Here is a 24,849-nt window from a genome sequence, read left to right as displayed (position 1 = left end):
GGTCACTTTGACATGTGCCGCCACCAAGTGCCCAAATGTGGCACGCGATGCGGCAGCGGTAAGATGTGCGAGGCAGTGCAGAAAGCGGCATGACACACGCGCGACAACGGTTGTTGGTCGGCGTAACGGGAGTTGTTAGTTAGCTTTGTCGATTGCCGCGCGCAAAGCTTTTAGTGCATTTGCTAACAACAAAAACAACAACATAAGTGCCTGCGAGTACACACACAATCATGCATTTAAAGGTACATGCGCCTATTCGCTGTTGTTGCTGCTGCTGCTGCTGTGACGGCCTGACTTGCCGCATCATTGCCGCTAAATCAACAAAAATGAAATTGTAGCAAATCAATTTTCATTAGCGAGAAAAGCACCGAATAAAGGAGAAAATGGCCCAGCGCGCATGAGCAACGGCGCAAACGGCAAGCAGCAAGCGGCAGCCGGAAGTCAGCAGGCGGCGCGGCGCGCAGTTAGTTAGCGCGCTTGGCAACCTTTTCAGCGCAACAGTAAGAAATGCATTTTAATTGGGGGGGAAATGCGCACAACTTACACGTAACTAAGCACCGCAAACGGGCGTGTATGTGTATGTGTGTGCATACATGTACAGGCCTTTTGGCCATCCACTTGCGGTGGAGCAGCTGCCTTTGGTTGCGCTTGGATTTTGGTCGCATGCCGCGCGCGGCGTAACCGCAACTGAAATTTTTTAATCCCACTTAGAAGCCGTTCACTTTGTGATGAGCGCTCAAGCGCGCTAGCATTTGCTATAACTTTACACACACACATATGCATATATATGTATGTGTATAATTGAACCTTCAGAGTAGTGCTTTTTCAGTGGCCACTGACAAATAAACTGTTCGTCTTTCTATTTAAGCAGCTAAGTTCATACTTGCATGTGGATGTGTGTGTGTGTATATGCATGTTTGTATGCTTTTTTATATGCATAGTTGCAGCCCAATGCCTAGCATTCAACCAACAACCAACCAAATTTCAATAAATTGTTTTCTTAAATACTATCGCTCAAACGCTTGCATGCACATATGTATGTATGCGTGTATGTGCTCATGTTTATGCTTGTGTCACTCGCTCTATCGCTGTGTTTGTGCATAACTAAAAAGCATTACAAAATCGCATTTGCCTTGGGGAATAAATCAAAATGCTTAGAAGGAAAAGTGCAGGCCATCATTATTTATGTGTAGAAATCCTATAGATTTATGCGCCTGAGTGTGTACACCCGTACATACATGCTTATGAACATGTCATACATACGCAATAAAATATATAAATGCACTCATACATACACACACACACACACGCATATCTTCAATGCAGTAGCTGCATACGCGCCCTTAGTTATCACTCCTTAGTTAGCGCTGCACTTCAATCAGATTTTTACTGTATTTACTAATAGAATTAGTCACACCTAATACATGCATGGGTATGTACATATGTAAGTGTACATATATATTGTAAGTTCATATAAATATGTATGTCCGTTTTTTTTTTTTTTTTTTTTTTTTTTTTTTTTTTTTTATCCGAAGGGGGAATCTTACATAGATACCGTCAATACAGACGGCATGCACGATTCATACTGATCGCTAAAGGTGCACCTCATTCGGGACCACGCACAGTCAGTATTACTACTAAACTGGACTTGCGAAACAGTACACCTACGTACTAAACCCTAACTCCGACCTCTGTAGCTTTCGTTTGCCCTGCGGTATGTCCGTTTGTACGTGCTTATTTGTGTGAAAATGATGAACTCACGCGCCATTGCTTTGTTGCTGCCAATGCAATAACTCAATGTCAAATTAGTGATATTTAAATAGTGATAAACTGAATTTCGAAAGGGTTGAGCGAAAGTAGCTTGGATTAGCTGTTAGAGTTTACAATCCACCGAAAGTTGCTGCCGAAAATACACCGATGCAGATGAAATATGAACAAATATTTATGGCAGCGCATATGCGATTATCCTCTTAATATTTTGGTAGTCAAAACCAAAAAAAAAAAAAACAAAAAAAAAATAAATCAAAAAATAAATAAAATGACATAAAAAAACAGCAAGCAAATATATAAAAAACATTAAAAAAACAAAAAAAAAATTTAAAAAAACAAAACAAAATTAAAAAACAAAATGTACGCATTAAGATGGCCCAAAAAACTAATTATATGATTTAATCTCATCTCTTGAATTCTCTTCAAATGCTTTCCCCGCATGTTATCCAAAAGAATGTATGGCATACCCAATGCGTGATTTAAAAAAAATTTTCCATGGGACAAAAATCGAAACTAATAAATAAAAAGATTACTTTCGCAAGTTTTTAATTAAAGGGTGGTTAAATTTAAGGGCCGATGTTGAATGTTAACCACACCTAAGGTCAAGTTTTTTCTCCATTTCATTGGACATTTTTCAATTTCAGACTAACTCAATTTGAACCATAGAAAGATACGTAATCAAGCAACGCGTCAAAGTTATTCAGGCTTATAATGAAAACGGGCGTTCAAAACAAAATGCATATCGCGCACTTCGAAGAAAATCATCTTCAGTGATGAGGCACATTTTCACCTCAGTTCATTCGTCAATAAGCAGAATTACCGCATTTGGGCGAAAGATAATCCAAGAGAGTGATTGCCGAAAAACCAATACCGATGCACCCATAAAGAGTGACTGTTTGGTGCGGTTTATGGGCCGACGGCATCAATGGGCCGTATCTTTTCCAAAATGAGTCCGGTCAGGCAGTTACTGTGAATAGTGTTCGCTATCGTGAGATGATAACGAACTCTTTATGGCCCTGATTGGAAGATATGGATGTGGACGATATGTGGTTTCAACAGGATGGTGCCACTTGTCACACAACTAACGAAACAATGGCTCTTTTGCGCGAAAAATTTGATGGTCGAATAATCTCACGACGCGGCGATGTCAATTGGCCGCCAAGATCATGTGATTTGACACCGTTTGACTTCTTTCTTTGGGGTTATTTGAAAGAAAAGGTGTGCGTCGATAAGCCAGCAACAATTTAAGAGCTAAAGGATGAGATAATTCGGCAGATTAACGGCATAGAACCTCAATTATGCCTCAGCGTCATCGAAAATTTGTACCATCGGATGGAGGTGTACCGCCGAGACCGCGGTGGCCATTTGGCCCATATTTTCTTCCATACGTAATTGAGCTATTCCAGTATTATCATAATAAAGAGAAATGACAATAATTTCTTAAAAAAATTGTATTTTATTCAAAATTAACACCGGCCCTTGAAACTTAACCACCCTTTAAAAAGGTTGATCAGATTGGATATAATTTTTCCAATAGAGTTTTTTGACAGCTCACGCGTAACTACTGTCAAACTAAATATATAATTCTTTCAGTATTTATTGACATTTCATCATGGAAAGATTTGCGTCTCAACAACGTCTACAAATCGTAGAATTCTATTACGAAAATCGACGTTCTGTGAAAAGATTTCTTCGCGCGCTCAGGCCAACTTACCGATGTTCAGCGATGAAGTCCGTTTTTGGTTGAATGACCACGTCACTAAGTATCATAAAATTGCCGTATGTAGACTGAAGAGCAACCCAAATTCATTTAAGATTTACTTTACATTAGCCATTCCATCTATTGAAAACAACCGTTTGGTGCGACCTATGGGCTGGAGGAATCATCGGCCCAATATTCTTCAAAGACGAGGCTTGGGCCAATGTAACAGGCGAACGCTATCGCGCCATAATAAACGACTTTTTGCTGGCGGAAATTAAAGCCTATGATTTCCACAACATTTGGTTCGCACAAGACGAGGCTACTTGATATACAGCGCGTGAAAAAAATGGATTTACTGCGTCGTCGTTTCGTTGAGCAATTTAACTCTCGCCTCGAACCACTGGATTGGCCACCAAGATCGTGGGATATCCCAAATTTGAGCTTTCATTTATGGGGATATGTAAAGTCTAAATGCTTTGTGGATACAAATGCTTCGATTGAGACATTACTGAGGCCTACAGTACTAAGGTTATTCACGAGGTAACGACCGAAGTTTTCCAGCGAGTGATCCAAAATTGATGTTTACGGTTTTCCGAATTACGGCGCAGTTGTGGCCAACATTTGAAAGGGATTATTTATAAAAAATAAATATCATGAACGGTTCTACACAAAAATAATAAAGATTGCCCAATCAATCCGAATTTTAGGCGGTCGCCGTGGCCGAATGGGTTGGTGCGTGACTACCATTCGGAATTCAGAGAGAGAACGTAGGTTCGAATCTCGGTGAAAGATCAAAAAATTAAGAACAAGTTTTTCCTAATAGCGTTCGCTCCTCGGCAGGCAAAGGCAAACCTCCGAGTGAATTTCTGCCATGAAAAAGCTCCTCATAAAAAATATCTGCCGTTCGGAGTCGGCTTGCAACTGTAGGTCCCTCCATTTGTGGAACAACATCAAGACGCACACCACAAATAGGAGGAGGATCTCGGCCGTACACCAGGCGCCAATTATATATATATGAATTTAAAATCCAATATCAATTGGATCACCCTTTAGGTATACACTTTTGTACGATCGCTTACGTTCGAACGCGAACACGCAAATAAACCAAGGAAAGAAACTACGTAACGATGTACAGAACTTCCGATACTCCCTTTCAGTTTGTTGACGAAATCAAAGGCTTTGGTGTAATCTTCAATGCTGCTTTTTTATTCAGTAACCACATCAATTTTATCATATCCAAACCATATGCTGCGTTGGGCTTTATTCGTCGAAATATCATACTTGTAGTTCTAATTTCACACTGAAATTACTATACTTTCATCTTTCGTTCGTCCAAAGCTTGAACCTGCAGCATTCATCTGGAGCACTCATCATAAATTGGTTTTTGATGGAATTGCGCGTAAGCAAAAGGTTTTCCTTAAATATGCCCTTTCTTTTCAAAATTTCCCTACTCAAATCTCAGCGTATAATTCCCGCCTTCTTTTGATTAACCTTAAGTCCCTCGAACGCCGAAGGACTATTCTTTCCTTTTCTTTTTCGCATGGCTTGATGAGTGGTGTCATCGTTTGCTCCGCATTAATGCCAGCTTTACAATTTCTTATACCTGCGAGCACAATTCCTTTTCTTTTTCCATACTTCTATTTTCCTTTTCACCTCAAGACTCCCAATCTTTCATCGACAAATGCCTCCTCATCACCAATATAATATTCTGGCCGAACACTATCAGCAACGACGTGCTGTAAACGTAGAAATCAACGAATGAGAAAGCTATCCTCAGTCAAATCAAACGCAGAAAGTGTCGATGGATAGGTCATACGCCTAGAAAACCACCAGATAGCATCACGAGAATGGCACTGGCATGGAATCCGCCAGGGCGCAGAGATCGCGCTCGGCCAAAGTATGCTTGGAGAAGGTCGATGTTGCGCGAGTTTGCAGATGCCGACCTCACATGGGACGGTGGAAAAACAACAGCACAGAACCGCCTCTTGTAGAGGCTCTGTGCTCCCGGGCGGAGTGAATAAGGATATACAAAAACAGCAAAAAAACAAAAGTTTTGAAAAAATTGCTTTAAATACTTCTACTCATTCGAGACTACTAATATGGATAGGCAACGAAATGAGATACATTTAGCTTTGAAAAACAAAATTCGTTTACCACTTTTTTTTCAATTTCAAACGTTTATTAACAAAAAATGGTTTCAAATTTAATCTTCAAAATAATAGCCATCGCTAGCGACAGATTTTTCCCATCTCTCAGGCAATTCGTGGATGCTGCGCCAAAAACATTGGCCGTCTTTGGCCGCAAACCTATCGTACGTCTTCACCAATTCCCGGGTTGCTCTTGTTCGATGTGGCCGAAACGATTTGGTTTGGCCGTTGTTTTTGGCTTGTGGCCGGGCCGACAATACGATCGTTTACGCTTGGGATTGGAAAAATACACCCATTTTTCATCACCCGTAACGATTCGATGCAGAGAAGACTTCCTTTTGAGAGCAGCATTTCACAAGTGGTTTCACGATGTCCGCAAATCGTAGTTTGAAGGCACGAAATTCGGCATTTTTAAGAGCAACAAAAATGCATTGTTGTATAAAACGTAACAAACAATGAACTGAATATTGTTGACAGATGACAGACGAAAAAAAAAAAACAATACATTTGGGAAGGCTTAAAAATACTCCTAGCGACATTTATGAACTAATAGCTGAAAGTCTCATTTCGTAGGTATACACCTAGTACTGCTCGTCTGAGCAAATATAAATTTTTTTATAGCATCCATTGCGTATACTTTATTTCTAGAAGCAAAGTTCAACTATGTTTATTTTGTTTCTTATGAAAAAATTTTAAAAATATATGTATGCAGTAAAAAAGAAAAACAAAAAACAACAAGAATAACGAAGTTGGTGTATGTATTACTACATAAATATATATTTTTTATTTTTATTTTTTTTCAAAACAATGCATTGCAACAATTCAAGAATATTTAAGGATACATTTTTCAAAGGACATTATTGTAGCATATTTGTCCTGGCGTAAAATAAGCAAATATTTTTTTTTAATGATTGGATAAATACTCTTTCGTGACATGTACCTACATCTGAATATCATAGAGTGCGTACAGCGCACGCTCGATAACGTGAACGCTCTAAAGCGTGAACACCCCAAAACGTGAACAGACATTTTTGTGCATTGATTACTATGTTTTCTGGTGAAAATGAGTTCTAAAAAACCTGTGTGCTTGACATTAAAAAACAAAAGGCTAAAATTCTCGGTTTTTTTTTTAAAGGCTCATCTGTGACGATTTTAGCAAAGAAATATAATGTTGCTAAATCAACAATTTGTAACATTAAAGCGAAAAAGCAAGTTATTTTAAAATGTGTAAACAACACGTATTGTGGACCTGGAAATAGAAAAACACTGCGTTCTTCAGAGTTGCCCAAAATGGAGAGAGCTCTTTATCGTTGATTTATCCGAATGCGAGATAAAAACTGCCCAGTAAGTGCTCTAATGTTGAAAGAAAAGGCAAAAACAATGCATACAAAATTTAAAGAAAATGAAGCAAACTTCTTCGCTAGTGATGGATGGCTCCAAGGATTCAAAAAGAGCTACGGTATTCGTCTTCTTAAGATATCAGGCGAAAAACTGTCTTCGCAACCTCAGCTAGTGGATCCGTTTAAAGAAAAACTTAAAGCTAAAATAATGCCGATGAGTCGGGGTTATTCTGGAGACTTTTGCCAGAGAAAACGTACGCGTCAAGTTTGGAGAAGAGAGCCCTAGGGGTAAAGTGCGAGAAGCAGCGTATCACGTTTTTATGTTGTTCAAACGCCAATGGATCCCACAAGCTTAAGCTTTTGGTAATTGGAAAGGCGAAGTCCACGCTGCTTTAAAAACTTTCAGTGTCCCACCGACTATAAGAGCTCGGAATCCACCTGGATGACGTCGGCTATTTTCCAGCAATGGTTTCATGAGTCATTTGTTCCACAGGTGAATATTCCTTTTAAGCTTTGTCCGATTTTTAAGGTTAACTGGTTGTTTTTTAAGGTTTCATCGTTTTTAAAGGAGAAAGCCTTACCAATTAAAGCTCTCCTTCTAATCGACAACGCTCCTTCTCACCCAAATGAAGCTGAACTGACAACGGAGAATGGGCAAATTTCGGCAATGTTTATGCCACCAAACGTTGCTCCCGCCATTCAACCGATGGATCAGAATGCAATAAAAATCACTAAGTTGCATTACAGAAACAGCCTTCTAGCTTCAATAGCAGCAACAAAGTCTGATTTGCTCGAGTCGTTGAAAAAAATTTACTTAAAAACAGCTATAAATCTTTTGGATGCGGCTTGGTTTTATGTTAGTGAAGCAACATTAGCTAAGCGCTGGAACAGTATATTAAATTTTGCAGTAAACAATGATGATCCCGAAGATAATGTTCCGTTGGCGGTTTTAAAAGAAAAATGGGAAGCTGAACTTCGCACCTTGATGAGCAACACCGTCGATCTCCTTAGTAACAGGTGGCGCTAAAGTAATCCTCCTATCAGAAAATGCTATAAATTTTGCGATTGGCCCCTAATGTCAGTTCTGTTTTGACATTTGTGTAGTAAACACATGCGAAATACACGTTAATAAACAATGTTACGCTAAACTGCTCCAGAACGCGGAATATTGCTGACTATTTATTTGACCAATAATCGATCGGTGACTTTGGCACAACGTGAATTTCGTCGCAGATTTCCTCGCCGTCCAACGCCTACTGGTGAAACACTGCGACGTTTAGCCGCTCGCCTCGAAGAGACTGACACAACACGAGATGCTGCCAGGCGTGGCAGACCCCGGAGTAGCCGTTCTGCAGAGAATATTGCTGCTGTAGCCGAGGATGTCATGGAAGCGCCGTCGACATCGACCAGACGACGATCAGCCACGCAAATGGGTATCAGTCGACGGTCTTTACAGCGAATTTTGGTACAAGATTTGAAAATGTTTCCGTACAAAGTCCAGACGGTGCATCAGCTGTTAGCTGCTGACCGCCAATCGCGTCTAACATATGCTCAAGCCATCCTTAATCACCACCAAGAGGAAGATGATTTTTCATCAAAAATAATCATGAGTGATGAGGCCCATTTCCATCTTAGCGGGTACGTAAATAAGCAAAATTTACGCTTCTGGGGCACTGAAAATCCGCGTGTAACCCACGAAGAGCCATTACACCCGCTCAAAGTCACTGTATGGTGTGCTGTTTTCGCTGGAGGAGTCATCGGATTTTTTTTCTTCGAAGACGTCGCGGGCCAAACGGTTACTGTGAATGGTGAGCGCTACAGAGCAATGATCAACGAGTTCTTTTTGCGGCAACTTGATGAATTGTGATTGGAAAACAGGACGGTGCAACCGCACACACTGCACGTGCCACAACCGATATGCTGAAGGATGCATTTCCCGGGCGCCTAATCTCCCGTTTTGGCGATTTGCACTGGTCAGCAAGATCGCCTGATTTTACCGCTCCAGACTTCTTTTTGTGGGGCTTTTTGAAGTCGCGGGTTTATGTCAACAAGCTTCAGACTCTTGCAGCTCTTAAAGACAATATCCGTCAAGAATGTGAGGACCTATCGCCGGAAGTTTTGGCCAAATTGATGGAAAATACCATAAAAAGGGCTCAAATGGCAATCAACTGTGGCGGCGGCCATTTACATGACATCATATTCTCGACTTTAAATTAGAGCCAAAAAAACATCGCAATGTTACTTTTGCGCCACCTTGTATAATAAAATATAAAAAATAAATATAAACTTTTTCGTGCATAATTTTTGCTGCCGCACAGTGTTTTTATAGGGACTTTCAAAAATTGTTAAAATTAAAAAAAAAATGATATCTGTTATTTTTTTTTTTTGGTATTATTTTTTGCCCAATTTTGAATAGAAATTAAGAGAGAAGAATAAATAATATCGATTTGTAGACATTTTATACAAAATTTACGAAAAAACGCATTCTTGCCCTGAGAATTCAACCATCATTTTCAAAGCATTGGCGGCAAGGGTAAATATGAAATTAAAATAAAATAAAAAAAATAAATGTCTCATTTGTTAGCCCATGGAACACATTTTGGGGATAGTTTAAACAAAAATGTTTTTTGAGCCATCCTATTCCACATACAAACATGCACACATATAAGCATTGCCACTCTGCCACTACTTTTATTTTGGTTTCCAGATAAGCAACAAATCTGCTTAATCATTTATTTAATTTGTTTGACAACCGTTTATTCGAGCTCGACAATTGTGTTACATCTGTAATCCACACTGTGATCAAAGCGCTTAGAAGGCACCCCATACAACTTTCCTCTAATCATTTGTGTATGAGAGGGTATAGGTGGCGGAAAGTGTGATTAGTCCCTAAATGCTAAGCTAAGGTTCTACATATCAGTGATTTATGATTATAAATAATGCAGTCGCCAATCTAAGATAAAGTTTTAAACTCAAATATTTAATAACGGCTATATAGCAGATTTTAACCCTAGAAGGATAACCATATGACAACGTACGTAAAAGATAACCATAAGCTTCAGAGGCGCATGCTTTTCTAAGGCGTCAATTTTATACTAACAATGGATATTTATTTAAGTTAATCTAGACATCTTAAAGGTGTGGCATTATTGTAAAAATAAAAAACATGTATATTATGTTTTTTTTATATTTTAAGTAATTTTAAACTTAAATCACTACACCTCTATGAAAAATGAACAAAAATCAACAGTCTTCGATTTATGGGAACAAATCCCGTAAAATATCACAAAGAATTTAGAGACAGTCCCGACAAACGTAGAAAGACGTGTTCACCACAAACTGTCTTTTTGCATTTGGCACAAGTCATCTTTGACATTCTTTTCTTTTTAGACGAGTTAAGACTGCAATAACGCCTTTTTTTTGGCTGAGGGTTCTTCTTCATCACTTGTGGAAGCCTGTACAGCAGATTTTGGAAGCATATTTTCAATGTTGCTTCGCACATGCCTTGACAAAGTGGGTGCTTCCAGTCTTTGCGTCATCCACGGTGCAGTCAGTTGAATACTGAGTTTTGTCATGAACTCTCTCCGATTCAAAGGCTTATCATGTTTTGTTAGAACATTGTGACAGTAAATGACATATGAATTGATAAATGCTCTATTTAGTGTGCCATAAAACATGGTCATTGGCCATCTATTCGTTTTTGTCGAACAGGACGATGTTGAGCACATTTGACCAAATGTGTCAACGCCGCCCTTAGTCTGATTGTAATAAATTATTATTTCAGGCTTGCCGGTTGTTGGGTTGATGACACCTTCTCCATCACACGGTGATAACAGATACACCATCTTCGAGGGCTTCGGCTTGTATGACACTAGTGTCAAACATTCATCGTAACAGAACATTAATGTGCCTATTGGTCGAGATCGGGTGTTTTTCAACTCTTCAGGAATCTCGCGTTTATTAGATATTATAGTGCCAGCAAAGGTCAGTTTGTACAGTGCCTGAAGAAGTGATTTTGCGAGACGTAGCGAGGTGAACCAATTATCACGAGTTATGTTGCGATTTGTGCCATGAATAGGTCGAGATAACTCTTTTACATAATATTCTCCCAGCGGCAGTCAATTGGTATTTGTGGCTCTTCCGATATATGGCATTGCATTCAACATATACTTAGTTGCAGTATCGCACAGCATTATAATTTTGATGCTATATTTATTCGGTTTATTGGGAATGTGCATTCTAAATGGACATCTTCCTAGAAATCCCAGTAATTGTTCATCGATTGTGACATGCTCTCTCGGTGAATAGTTCCGTTTGCATTGAGTTATAAACAGATCTCAAACTTTTCTGACTGGAATAAAAGGATCTTCTTGCCGAATAAGGGGCCGTAAAGACTTATTATCCATCCTGACACATCTAATTCGGAAATCAAAACGATCCCTGCTCATTACTCTTACATACCTTGTTCCCAAAAAGGAACTATCAAACAGCTCATCAGCACTCAAGGTTAGAATACCAATCAAAGCTCGAAGTTCTGTAGAGGTTGTATCTTTGAACGTGCTACTGGTCATGAAGGCACCACGTTTTATTGAGATTTCAACATTTGTCCACCGAACAATCTCTTCAACTATTTCGTCGGTGATGAACAAATCAAAACATAATAGTGGATCAAATATATTTCGACACATACGTGTATGACCTCTATTTGTTCGAATTATATTGATGGCAAATGTTCTACCATGATTTCGACCCTTAGTCTGGTCTACTACCAGCAATTTCTGTTTTTACCTCTGATCGCTCTGCCAGCAGGAACAATTATACGATGGTCACGCTCTGAACTTCCAGCGGGCGCTGAGGGTACAGGCTGTGACAAATCTTCATTTGGTATAATATTCGATTCTTCTATTGCCTCGTCATCGATATAGCCATCTTCGAAGTCACTCTGCACATTATCTTCGCTCAGATGATTTTGTATTTCGCTGTCACTTTCCTGACGTTCATCACCGTCGCTGTCTTCTTCTCGACACACAAATGGAACATATTTCATCTTCTGCCAGTATCCTCCTGCTCGTCATGATAACTGCGTAAAGAATGTTTGCTAGCACGAAAATATATAATATAAACTTTAAAATAGAAAAATAACCATAAAATAAAAGATAACCATACGCCTCGCGAGCGCATCAACTGGTCATAACCGCTGAAGTATAGTACTTACAGCATAGACACAACCGTCCCGCGACAGGATAGACCGACGACTGAGTTGGTATGTAGCAATATGTTTATTTCGCAGGCGCCTCTGCGACGTAGGTTATCTTTCTAGGCTTAATATTGAAATGTGGCTGAAATGTTGGTGATATTCCGCTACCTCTGGAATCAATTATTTCGCCTTTTCATTTCATAAGCTAAGCGTAAGCTATAGACTTTAGTGCTGATATGTCAATCTATTAAAGTTTATGTGATGCAATTCTTTTCATTCCCAGCCGCCCAAATTGTTCCATCGGGGGATGTTCAATTTCTGAAGACCCTCAAAGTATGTGGATGTTTCATAGACTTGAAAGTAAATTTTCTACAAAATTTTCGGAAATGTTTGAGTGGAATAACGTAAAGGACCTTGGTCAGGTCGGCAGGAGCATTCACTGAGAAGTACTGCAACGGAATCTAAGGCTACGACTACCTGACCACCACAGTGTCTTTCAAACTGAACTTATAGCTGCTTTGTGGGTCGCGCACGCATACGAAATAGTGCATCCTGTCACTATCTATGTACTCAAACAAACGCCGAATCTAGAAAAATTCAAAAATCTTCATCTACATTTTAAATTTCTTAAACAGAATTTTTAGAAAATTTTTGGGTATGCAGTAATATGGCTTATGAAATTTCCGTAAAACGAGTGAACTCGCATTGAATTTTAAAATTCCTTTTAATGGGCTGAATGGCTACTCATGCGAGGGGGCCAAAGGCTAGCCCTGCACCCGCTGAGTTGGCACGAGGTCCATCTTTCCAGGAGTAAACTACAGATTCTCAAGTGAACCCTAATCCTCCCGTTTTACGATGAAACCGTCTCCAGGGTCCACAGTCTAGCCAGCTCATCAGCCCAACAGTTTCCCAGTAGGCCGCTGTGACCGGAAACCCAGATTACTCTAATATCGAAATATTCGGATGCAGTCGAGAGAGAAGTCAGGCATTCTCGATTAATTCGGAACTCACAAACAACAAACCCGAGTCCTTAATTGTCGCTTGGTTGTCGGAGTAGGTATTTACGTCATGTACAGTAAATATAGAAGCAAGCAACCAATCTACTGCTTCCTTAATTGCGGCTACCTCCGCTTGGAAAACACTACAGTGCTCTGCAAGCCAACATACATTTGAGCTTGATGGGGAGCTTCTCGCAGAATACTGCCCCACCAACTCCTCCGTTCAACTTCGAGCCATCCGTAAACATGTTTGCCATGACCTGTCCCCAAAGGTTGCACAACGTTCACTCCTCTCTTGAGGGAATACGAATGGAAAATGTACCGGCCGGACCCAGCGAGGGTGTACATTTTTTTAAGAATACTTCAGAGTCTAGCTTATGGCCAATCTTCAACATTACTTTACGGTAAATATGGTGGCTTTTAATGATTGCGCAGTACATCAAAAATTAAAATACCAACTCAGTCGCGTACAAATATTTAGAATCTTCGCCTTCAATAAGCTTGAGGATTTCCCAAGGAGACACTCTAATCGATAGCCACAATTGTGCACCAACCAAGTCAATTCTGCACGCCTACCGGGCTGCAGTAGCTCATCAGAAAATATTACAACATTCATAGCGATCACAAGGAAAATGAATAAAATACTTGAAGTAGATAAAGAAAAAACGCTTCTCAAACGCCAGCAGTGAAGCGATAAATAACAGCAAAACGGAATATTAAAATTAAATCAAAATATTGGCGGCTTAACATCAAAAGACTGGCAGAACGTTAAGCAACTGTAGCAAATTTGTTGGAAAAGATTTTCTCAATTTTCCTCTATGTCTCTACATTAGCTTTTTGATCATAAATATTGAATGTTAGCAATGAGAAGGTAGCGAGATGCCAGTTGGTATCATCAACATAACTAATAAAGTAGAGTACTTCTTTTGTTCAATTTCTATTTGTGCAAACTAGATTTGCCGGTAAATGCAAATGTGCCGGCCTTTGCCACTCACCAGCAATAACAATAACAATATAGTTGAAAAAAAAAAAGTTGAAAAAAAAAACACAGCAACAAAACCAACCGGCAGCTGCCACCAGCATGTCTAGCGGCTAACGCCAATCGCTCATACCCATACACAGCCTTCGTACATACAAATCTATGTATAAAAACATTAAAAATGGGGAGTGGCTAACAAGCCGGATCGCTATTGAAATTCACATGGCACAGCAGCCATTGTGGTGTGAACAGTGCGGCAAGCACTGATCGGACGCACTCTTTTTCACCGATAGTGCATAACGAAAAGCAAATACTTGCTCATCAGCAAACCACACCAATTGGCCAGGCAGTATTTGTTTGCTTTTTTTTTTTTAGTCTCACACACATATGCACCCACAAAAAAAAAGCATGTATATATGTACGTACTCTCTTGCATATACAGTATTCACCGTGAGAGCGCCGTTACGCAGTGGGTGGGTGCAGTGATCGGTTTTAGGAAAAATACCAACAACTCCGACATCTGAGCGCGGCGCAGCAAATGCATTTCAGGGTTGTCTTTTCTTGTTTGTTGAGGTTTACTAATGCACCACGCATAGCGTTGCTCACTCACTCGCTCGCTCACACGACCTTACCCTTCGTGCTTTGTTGCTTTTTCTACTCGCGCCGTGCGCTTACCTGTTTCGACTCCAACACAACAGCAGTAACAACGGCTCTGCAATCATTGTCTCTTGTTTCTTGTGTGGTGTGGTAGTGTTGTTTCCAATTGCCATCCGTCTTCTAGCCATACAGCGGCAGAGAATCTCAAGAAAGTGTGCTGGTGTTACGACTGACCGTTTCAAAATCAGTTTCAAGCTGACAATCGAACAAGTCACACTTAGTGTAGAGATTTTAGCAAATATTTTATAACGAACGGATGCTCTCTTCGTAACATTGTGTTGTATTTGGTTTTTTTTTTTTGGTATGAAATCAGAGAAGCGAGAAACCTAAGAAAAACAAATCAAAGTATCAACTACAAGAATCAACAAACAGTGTCGTCGTTGTCCAGTGAGCTGGTTCGTTTTGGAAAAGCCAGTGAAAATAATCGATATTAACGCTTATTGGTCAGCAAACGTGACGTGTTTAGTTTGACGAATTAAATCGAACGAATCGCTTGATTAATCGTCGCGCTGCAGTAAAAGACAGTAAACTAATAAACAGTCAACAAAACAGAGTAACATTTAAATAAACAAATCACTCACTTGCAAATAGTGTTTGCTGAAAAAGTTTCGTGCAAAACCACAGTACAAAAACAAAATAAATTAAAAAAAAAAAATCAGAAAACAGTTTCGTGCTTGCTTTCTTTTGGACATTTTTCACGCTCGAGGTGGTGAGCGTTTTTATGTTGGATACCTCACGTAGCTCATAGAGAGAAAAAATGACAGTCTCGACGCTGAATATGACACCGTATTTTGCTGGATATCCCTTCCAAGGTAACTATTCGACTCTTTTTTGTACTATTAGACATAGTAGCAGAGGTGAATTGGATTGAAAATTTAAAATTGAAATAGAAATCAAATAGAAATAAATAAACAAAAATAATTTTTTATGAAATTTTGTTTTTAATAGAAACGTACATTAACTGAGTTCTTTTTGAAAAAGTTTCAAAGTCCATTACAAAAAACAAGAAAATATTAAAGAAATAAAAAAAAGACAAAATAAAAAATAATAAGATAAATAATAAGGAAATATGAATAATATAAATATGATAAATAATATATAATATATAATAATATATATCAGAAAATTTAGTTTATAAAATTTATTATTATAAATTAAATTTTATAATTTTAATTTATAAAATAAGGAATTAGAAACTTAGTGCAACAAAATAAACCATATATGATAAAAAAAGTGATGAAGAGCGAATGCAATCAGAAAATATTTTTTCTATGAATGGGTATTTCAGCCCAGGGTTTCCAACCTGAGTACTTCCAAATAGTAGTCACACATCCACCTATGCGGCTACGGCGGCCGCTCAAGTTTCACATAAAAATAAATAAATTTTCGAGTTTTTGGTTTCCATTTAGTTTGATAGCCTTTCAGCTAAAATTTAATAAAAATTGAAATAACCAAGAAAAAATTTAAAAGCAAATAATAAAATTCAATTAAAAATATATTTGTTTACGAAGGTCAAAAATAAGTAAAGAAATAAATTAAAAGTTTTTCCAGTTGAAAATTTATATAATAGTAATAAAAAAATTTTTTATAATAAATAATAAAACAATTTGACAAACTGCAACTAAAATAGGATTAAAAGCATAATACAAATATTTTCATATGTATAGAGAATTTTTGTACTTACATATTTTAAACATTTGGAAAAAAATTTAGGAATAAATTAAAAAAAATGCGCTATAAAACTTGAAATTAAATCAGAAATTTTTGACACTTCGAGTTGTTATTGTTGTCCACACGTACTTTAAAATTTTGGTTTGAAAATTTTTAATGCATGCGAAACTAAAGTTTAGGTTTATTAACCCTTCGTGGAACAGTTTCGATTGATCTCCCGGGTCTTCTCCTTTTATCGTCCTGTTCGAGCATCCTTTTTCAAAGTTTATATCTATAAATTGGTAGAAAATTAAATTTTAGGAAGCTACCTGGAAGCTCAAGCCGTTAGAAATATTTTCAAATTCACGCCCAAAATCGAAAGAGCCAGTCTGGCCAAAAACGGGTCCGCAACGAAGATTTAAGGGGGGAGCCTGCTTTAGAGGCTTCAAACAATCGATTTTTGTTTTTTTGCATAAATGTCTTGCCAAACTAGCCAAGAATGTGTTCTCAAAATTTCGGAAGCAAACAAAATTATTAAAATTTTATTAAAAAAATTGAAGTATTTCTGAAACAAAAATGTCCTTTGAAGAATATATTAACAGTTTTAGTTTTCCTTATAGTTTTCTTAGTTTTTTTTTTTTTTTGTAGGAAGAGTATCATAAAATTAGTGAGTGAGAAAATTTTGATATGAAACAATTTTAACTTTATTAACTATTGTACATTAATGACTGAGTAAAAAGTCCTAATATTTATATTTTTCAAAACATAAACTCTAAAAAATATTAAAAATTGCAATTTTTTACAAAATAATCTGCTTAAATATTTTTTTATATTAATTAGTGAAAATGGTATAATTTTTTTAGAGTTCAACAGCTTCAAAAATGCTGAGTTTGTGTTAAATAACTTTTTTTGAGTATTTAATAGTTAAAACCAACTGCATGAAAATATACCAAAACACTAATTATTTCAATTGAAAAATATAAAAAATATAAAACTTAATAAAATAAAAATAACAAAAAAAAAATAAAAACAAAAAACAATGCCTTTTTTGGTTTTGCTTTTCTGATTAAATGTTTTTTCATTTCATTTCATTTATTGCCAACAAATTATTTTTTTTGTTTATCAAACGTAAAAACATTTAATCGCCTCAAGTACAAATTCGCCAAAAATACTCATGCCCTAAAATCTTTGCTCCTATTTGGAAATTAAAAAATTTGAAACTTTGATGTATTCGTCGCCTTGAATTGCTCATTCTCCCACAAACGGTGCTCACTGATGATCTCTTTTTCTTGCCTACTGCTTTCTCAAAGCGCGCGCACATGCGCCACAGCGCCAAATGGTCTGGTGTGAACATCAATTTCCAATTATAAACTATTTTTAACTAATTTTCATTATTATTTCTCAACTCATTGCGCACAAGTGAACGTACCCAGCAACAGCAGTACAAAATATATCTACAATAAACAGCGAAAAGCAATTGATATAGCAAATTTTAGTCAAGTCACCGTGTGTTCCATTCAAGAAAGTAGATTTCCTATTGTAAGCGCGAGCAGCTTAAAAACTTTGATTTTCATAGAAAAAAAAAGTAAAGAAATCGAAAGAAATCAAACTAAGCAAATGCGCTCCAATTCAGTTCAGTTGTACTACAACAGCAAGCATTATACACTAGCAAACATACGCACATACATACATACATACATACCAGCTTGCTTGCAGCACAACCCGCACAACAACAGAACCAAGCGATCTCCGCGCACTTCACTACCTGCCCAGCCGCGTTCGTCAGTCATTACCTTGCTTTACACGGCCAACGGTGGGTGCGCGTGGCTTGTCGAGCGCAACGAAGCAACTAAAATTCCAATAATCATGATCAGCTTTGTGGCTTATTGATTGTGATCGCAGCAACACCAACACCAACAACAAAGCAGCGCACAAAGTACAAGCAAAAAGAGCAAGTGAAAAATGAGAAAAAAAATACCAAGCAGCAGCAGTAAAAGAAGTGGCTACACAGAATGTAGTTGCGCATAAAGCACAGCTGTGCAGTGGAGTTGCCTTGCTGCCGAACTCTAACTCCCTTTCATCGACCCTGCCGCTTGTAGCTTTCCGAAACTTCAACCAACCCATTTGTTGTTTGGTCGCTGCGTACAACAGCAGACGTTTTGGCGCGTCGGCAACGTCTTTGATCTTCTGATCGCGCGCTCTTTTGCCGCCTTTGCCACTACCGCCGCCGCCGCCGCAGCCACCCCAGCCACTGCATTGATCCTCAACACCCTTTGGTGGCCTTCTCGGCTTGGCTGTTGATGGCTTGGCAGCAGCAGCAGCAGCACGTTCATCATCACAGTCAGCTGTAGTGAGTTGGGCGAGTGCGCGGCCGCGGCCGCGACTGTCGGTCTTTCTGACTGTCATCTATGGCGACGTGTTGTGCGGACACCTTAACGGCGTACGTTGGCAGCGCGCGCATGCGCGTACTCATATTTTTCCGCATTGCTTTTACTGTCTTTTCATATTTAATATATATTTTTTTTTTATTATTAATACTTTTACTGCTTTTGCTGTTTTATTTTATATACTTTTTTTCCTTCTACAAATCTGTACGCGGTTGGCTCCTTTCCTTGGAGTTCTTCTGGAATTTTATTAGCGCGCACAGCTGGAGTGAAGTGTGAAAGAACAAAATGTTCTTTGAATTTTGGGCATCTCAAGCGTAGTCTGGTGCTGTATCTGTGGCTGAGAGGCTGGCTTATTAGTTTCATTTGCTTGCTTGCACTGCTGGCGCGTATGCACCGCAATGAGCTTATTGAAGCGCAGACACCACAGCCGCTTGCCCGGCCATGCATACCTGCAGCTCTTGAGTTATTAGGTAGACCCACCTTGCAAGCAGTTGCCATTCAAGTCAGTCCTTCAACGTTGGCAGCCGCTCAGTTGGTTTGAGTGATCCTCTGACACGATCACTGCATCTGCGTCTGCGCGCGCGTTGTTACTTTTTGATATTTTTTTTTGTATACACACAAACATAGTTTTTCGATTGTTATTAACTCACAGTCGGGCAGCTGGCTAAACGCTTACAGGTTTTGCCTGTCGGTTTAACTAATTTCCATTTCCATTTCGTTTACGTTTGATTTCACTCTGCCGCATAATTTCTTTTACGTATACGATTCAAATTTGCCTTTGTATTTGTATGCGCATGCGCATGTGTGCGTTTTCGATGCGTTCGTGGCACGTTGCACAAACAACTCTATACAAAATTTCACTTGCATGCGCAATAACCACAGCAATTGGCTTTTTGTGCCTCTTTGTTGTTGTCTTATCTTGTCTTTGTGCCTAGCAAATTATTCAAATATTATTAGTTTACAATGCGAAATTTGCATTCATCTCAGCATTTGGGTGCGATCGTGCGAACTGATCTCATCATAGCCGAGATAAACACACACACACACACGCGTGCACGCACACATGCACACAACTCAAGTGAGCATAAAATAATCCTACACCGACACAATGGCTTAAATGGGTATTACATTTTTTGCATAGGCACAGGAGGCCTGCCAAAATTAAAAAAAATAAATAAAATAAAATAATAATAAGGAAAACAAACCCAGACAGTTTGTCTGCAAAATGCGCATTCGCATTGTCTTGACAATAATTGCATTATCCCGGCACGCTCTAGTTTGAAACTAATTGAGTTTGAACAATTACATTGAGTCGAGTTTCGAGAGCTGCGTTGATTTGAAAAAGATTTTCATAAGTGTTTTTTCTCTAAGCGATAAGCTTAGTTTCTCATAGGAAATTTACATATTTTCAGTTGCAGTGAATGGCGCGCCTTTGTTTGTAGTTCCCACACACAGCGCACTTCACATGCCGCTAAATATCTCCTGCATTGTCTCCAGCTTCCTCGGCGTTGTTGGCCACATCTCTGCCTTGCAACCATTCACTTCATCATTATTGAGGTGCACACGCGCAAGCGCAAATGCATGGGCGCTTGGCATTACATCATTTATTATTAGTTGACACAAATGCAAGTAATGATCGCTGATGTAGGCGCTACGTTTTGAAAGATTTCTCACCGCGCGCTAAAGCATCGAGCTTTGAAAAGCGCCGACCAACTTATAACTAATCATCAGCAGCATCATCTTTGTGCCACAGGTAACATAGGGCCGCCACAAAAAATTTCCAATGCGCAATGACTTTAATTCCCGCAACTGAGCTTCCGGTAGTAGTGAGCTCCTTTTCCAGCGTTCTCTTCCAAGTGCGTCTAGGCCGACTTTGGCGTCTGCTACTTTGCGATTTCCATTCTAACGCCTGTCTGCAGACTTCAGTTGCGTTCTTACGTAAAATATGCACGCTTGCTTGCCACTTTCTATGTTATATCTCAGACAGATCAAAAACCTGCCTTGGCAATTGTTCTGAGCCACCAGATGCGCACAATGCGCCGTAGACACTTGTTGACGAAAACTCGTAGTTTTTTGGGGAGCAACTCTGTCATCAACGATGCTTCGTTGTTTCACAAGAACCGATTTGACGTTGGAGTTAAAAATACGCAACTTAGTAAAAGTGGAAATCGTTGAGGAATTCCAGACTTTGTTAAGTTGCGCAAACGAGCCACGGGCTTCAGCAATTCTAGACTGAATGTCATCGGCTGCACCGTCGCCTGTAGAGATAGCGCTTGCCAAGTAAGTGAAGTTGTCGATATTTTCGATATTGCTATTTGTTCCATTAAAACTGCTGGCACAATCTGCCCCATTCACTCTTTAGCGATTGCGTTTTTTCGTATTGATCTTTAGTCCGACTTTTTTAGATTCTTTAACAAAGTCGTCGATCTTATTCTGTATGCCCGCATGCTTCGGTGATAGTAGATATATATCCTCAGCATAATCAAGATTCTCCAGATGGTCGTTGAAATTCCAATGCATACCTCCGCGGTAGACATCCATTGATTTAGTGACGTTTTTCATCATCTAGGACTATAAAAACTACCCCGGCGAGATAGACACTCTTCCCGAACAACTGATGTCATAGCGAACGTTGATGATAGGCTGCCCTTGAACTAAACACTTTAAACCCGCATAACAGAGTAACTAATACACAACTCAGAAATATACAAACACAAATACACAAATTTACCTCTGCACCCACTTTTAAAATCACCACCTCCGCTATTATTCTTCATATTCACCACTTTACTGATTTTTCTCCTTCTGATTTCTTGCAGGACAAGGTCGCGTCAATCAACTCGGCGGCGTCTTCATCAACGGTCGCCCGCTGCCTAATCACATTCGTCGCCAGATCGTCGAAATGGCCGCCGCCGGCGTACGTCCTTGCGTTATTTCACGTCAGTTGCGCGTTTCGCACGGTTGCGTCTCAAAGATATTGAATCGCTACCAGGAAACTGGCTCCATAAGACCCGGTGTTATTGGCGGTAGCAAACCGCGCGTTGCCACACCCGACATCGAGTCCAAAATTGAGGAAATGAAAAATTCGAATCCGGGCATTTTTAGCTGGGAAATACGCGCCAAACTCATAGAGTCCGGCATTTGCGATAAGAATACTGCACCCTCGGTCAGCTCGATTAGCCGTTTGTTGCGTGGTGGCAGCGGTGGCGCACGCTCGGATTCGGGCAGCTCGGCGCACTCCATTGATGGCATACTCGGCGCTGGCGGCCTCTCTAATGGCTCTGGCGATGACAGTGACGATGATGCTGAGCCGGGCGTGCAATTGAAACGTAAGCAGCGTCGCTCTCGCACCACCTTTTCAAATGATCAAATTGATGCGTTGGAGCGCATATTCGCGCGCACCCAATACCCAGATGTTTACACACGTGAGGATCTGGCGCAGACCACCGGCTTGACGGAGGCACGCGTGCAGGTGTGGTTTTCGAATAGGCGCGCACGTTTGCGCAAACAGTTGAATACCACACAGCAGGTGTCGAGCTTTGCTGCTGGCCCCTCGGCTGGTTTTGCCTCCCAATATCATTCACATGCTCATCATCATCACCACCCAAGCGCCGCGGCCGCCGCTGCTGCTGCTGCAGCTGCACACTCCATGTCCGCCTCGGCTGCCGCTCTATCACATAATCATCCACATCAAATGGGCTTGTATGGCCAGGCTTGGAATACTTTTGGCACTGGCGTTACACAAGTTGGCGCCGCCGCCTCAAATATGTTCGAACAGCATCAGGATTTCGCTCACTCAAGCGGTTCGGTGGCTTCCATGTCACCAACGAGCAGCACCAGTTCGGCTTCGCTGAGTCCAGCACATCAGACTGGCATAACTGGCACAATCAGTAGCAGCAGCAGCAGCAACAACAACGATGCTGGTGGTAATAACTTCAGTAACACCTCCGCCTATGGCATAACATCGACAGCAGCAGCAACAAGCACAACTGCGGCTACGACTGCTCATAACAGCTCTTCAGCCATAACCGCCACCACCACCCCATCTACTTATGCCACATCTTCGTCGGCGGCTTACGGTTTGGGCACGAGTAATAGCTTCTCAACTGCCTCCTCTGCTGAACAGCTGCGCTCACAATTCGCTTCGGCAGCGGCTTCGGGTTCGCATCATCCAGCCATGTCGTCTTGGGATTCCTACAACTTCCCCGGCTCATTCTTCTCGTCTGGTGCCAATCACATGGGTGGCTACACGCAGGGTATGAACGAGCACAAGTCGGCGGCGGCTTATTCTTACTTCGGATTCTAAGTTGGGTTCGAGTAAATGACAAATTTCCAGTTAACATGCGAAGGAAGGGCTTAGCCACTGTCTTAGTAGAAATTATATTACAAGACTGTAAAATTTGTAAATTTTCTTGCACTCGTATAAAAAATTATTTAATTTAAAAGTAAGAATAGAATAAATTTACCTGTGACTACTTACGTTTAGGTGGTGAATATTTTTAGGTTTAGTTCTGAGTAACTTCGAGAAATTTGTAAATCCTTGTTCTTGTAGAGTTCAAGACTGAGTACCATTTTTGTTACGATTTACTTTAAGTGCATTGTAATTTTTGTTTTTTAATTTATTTAGGTGTATTCTGGGTATCTAATTAATGGCTAAGGTACTTTAAAATGTAGCTATTAAGGAATAAATCGTTGTTCAATTGAGAAAAGCTCAATAAAATTATTTTTGGAAATAAATCAGCATTCATTTTTTCTCCTCTTCAGTTGCTTAGACACAATAAAGTAATTTTTTGTTGATTAAGGGTTTCTTCTGACAGTTGAGACCATAAAACCCTTAGAATTTTTAAAACTTTAAAAAGAGGATAACTAAAAGGGTTCCCGCCAAAATAGTGGCGAATCGTCAGTTCCTCAACATGCAAGCAAGTCAATCATCCTAAACGATTTTCAAAATTCAGCGGCGAGGTTTCATTCAACTGCTGAAGCAGAGCTATTGTGATTTTTTTTGGGCTACCTGTGGATCAATGATTTGGCATCTCAAATATACCGTACGATATGCGCAAATAATCTTAAAGTTTGGGCAGAAGTAACGCGATGTGTGGCTTTAAAAAAATCCTTAATTTGGACAGAGCCCGAGCCACGTATCTGATTGCCACGCTTGGTAGACTACATATAAATGGAATTTATATGGCGTGAAACATGGAATGTTCACTCTGCGACACGCCCTCTTCCTCAAAGTGCTGATTTACCTACACCTGCCGAAGTGAATCAAACAGGTGTGGATGAGATATTTTTTTTTTACTCTGGCAAGATACCAGTCTCAAGCCAAATACCAGTCTCAAGAAAATTATAATTTGTTTGAAGAAACATATTTTCAAATGCTAGTTCAAGATTTTCTTTTGTAAAATATAAAGTTGCTGTCAACAAATTTGAGTGGCAAACCTATCCACACCTATCTTCTACCTTCGGGAGTCAAAATAGAGTAGAAAACCGAAAAAAGTGCAAGTGGCTAGTTAAACATTAACTTTTGTCGGTCAGTGTAATCCAATCAGCAAAAATCTCTCCGTAGCTACGGATATTATTATACAGATATTATTGAAAACGTTTCGCTACCAATAGGAATGATGTCAGAAGAGGCACTTGAGGCAAGAAATAAAGATTTTCGCAGTTATAGACTGAACCGTACGCGAAAAAACTCAAGGTTGAATACAATGGAAGACTTAATACACACTCTTTTAGTTTCTTCAGATCCTATTATTACATCTAAGTCTAAAAGCACCTCCAAGTACCCCAAAAATCACATTGAAATAGATGATGAGGTGAAAACCCTTCTTTTACATCTTATATATAAAAATGGAGACTTTTTTTGTGTTCGTTAGTCGCCGATTCACGCCTAAACGCATTCACCGATTTCGATCAAACTTTCACAGATCATTGGTATTGGTCCATAGATGGTTTATGTGAAGTTTTAAAGAAATCGGTAAAAGTATGCGTGTGTTGTTTAAGTGTGAAAAATACAATATTT

General features: G+C 39.5%; 1 protein-coding gene and 1 pseudogene across 1 annotated transcript; both read left to right on the top strand.

Annotated features, from left to right (window-relative positions):
• The window catches only part of LOC128867192 (jerky protein homolog-like), a 57,628-nt pseudogene extending 49,903 nt beyond the window's left edge, over positions 1-7,725 (top strand).
• A 7,285-nt stretch (positions 7,726-15,010) lies between these two features.
• Positions 15,011-23,526, top strand: LOC128866249 (protein gooseberry). The gene is made up of 2 exons (XM_054106833.1): positions 15,011-15,602; positions 21,647-23,526. The coding sequence occupies exons 1-2, from the start codon at positions 15,548-15,550 to the stop codon at positions 23,131-23,133; spliced, it is 1,542 nt and encodes a 513-aa protein (XP_053962808.1). The 5' UTR covers positions 15,011-15,547; the 3' UTR covers positions 23,134-23,526.
• The last annotated feature ends 1,323 nt before the right edge of the window (positions 23,527-24,849 follow it).

This window comes from Anastrepha ludens, chromosome 6 (genome assembly GCF_028408465.1).
Source record: "Anastrepha ludens isolate Willacy chromosome 6, idAnaLude1.1, whole genome shotgun sequence".
Classification (NCBI taxonomy): Eukaryota; Metazoa; Arthropoda; class Insecta; order Diptera; family Tephritidae; genus Anastrepha; species Anastrepha ludens.
The sequence above is the reverse complement of the archived record's forward strand: the minus strand, read 5'-3'. Positions and strand labels throughout refer to the sequence as shown.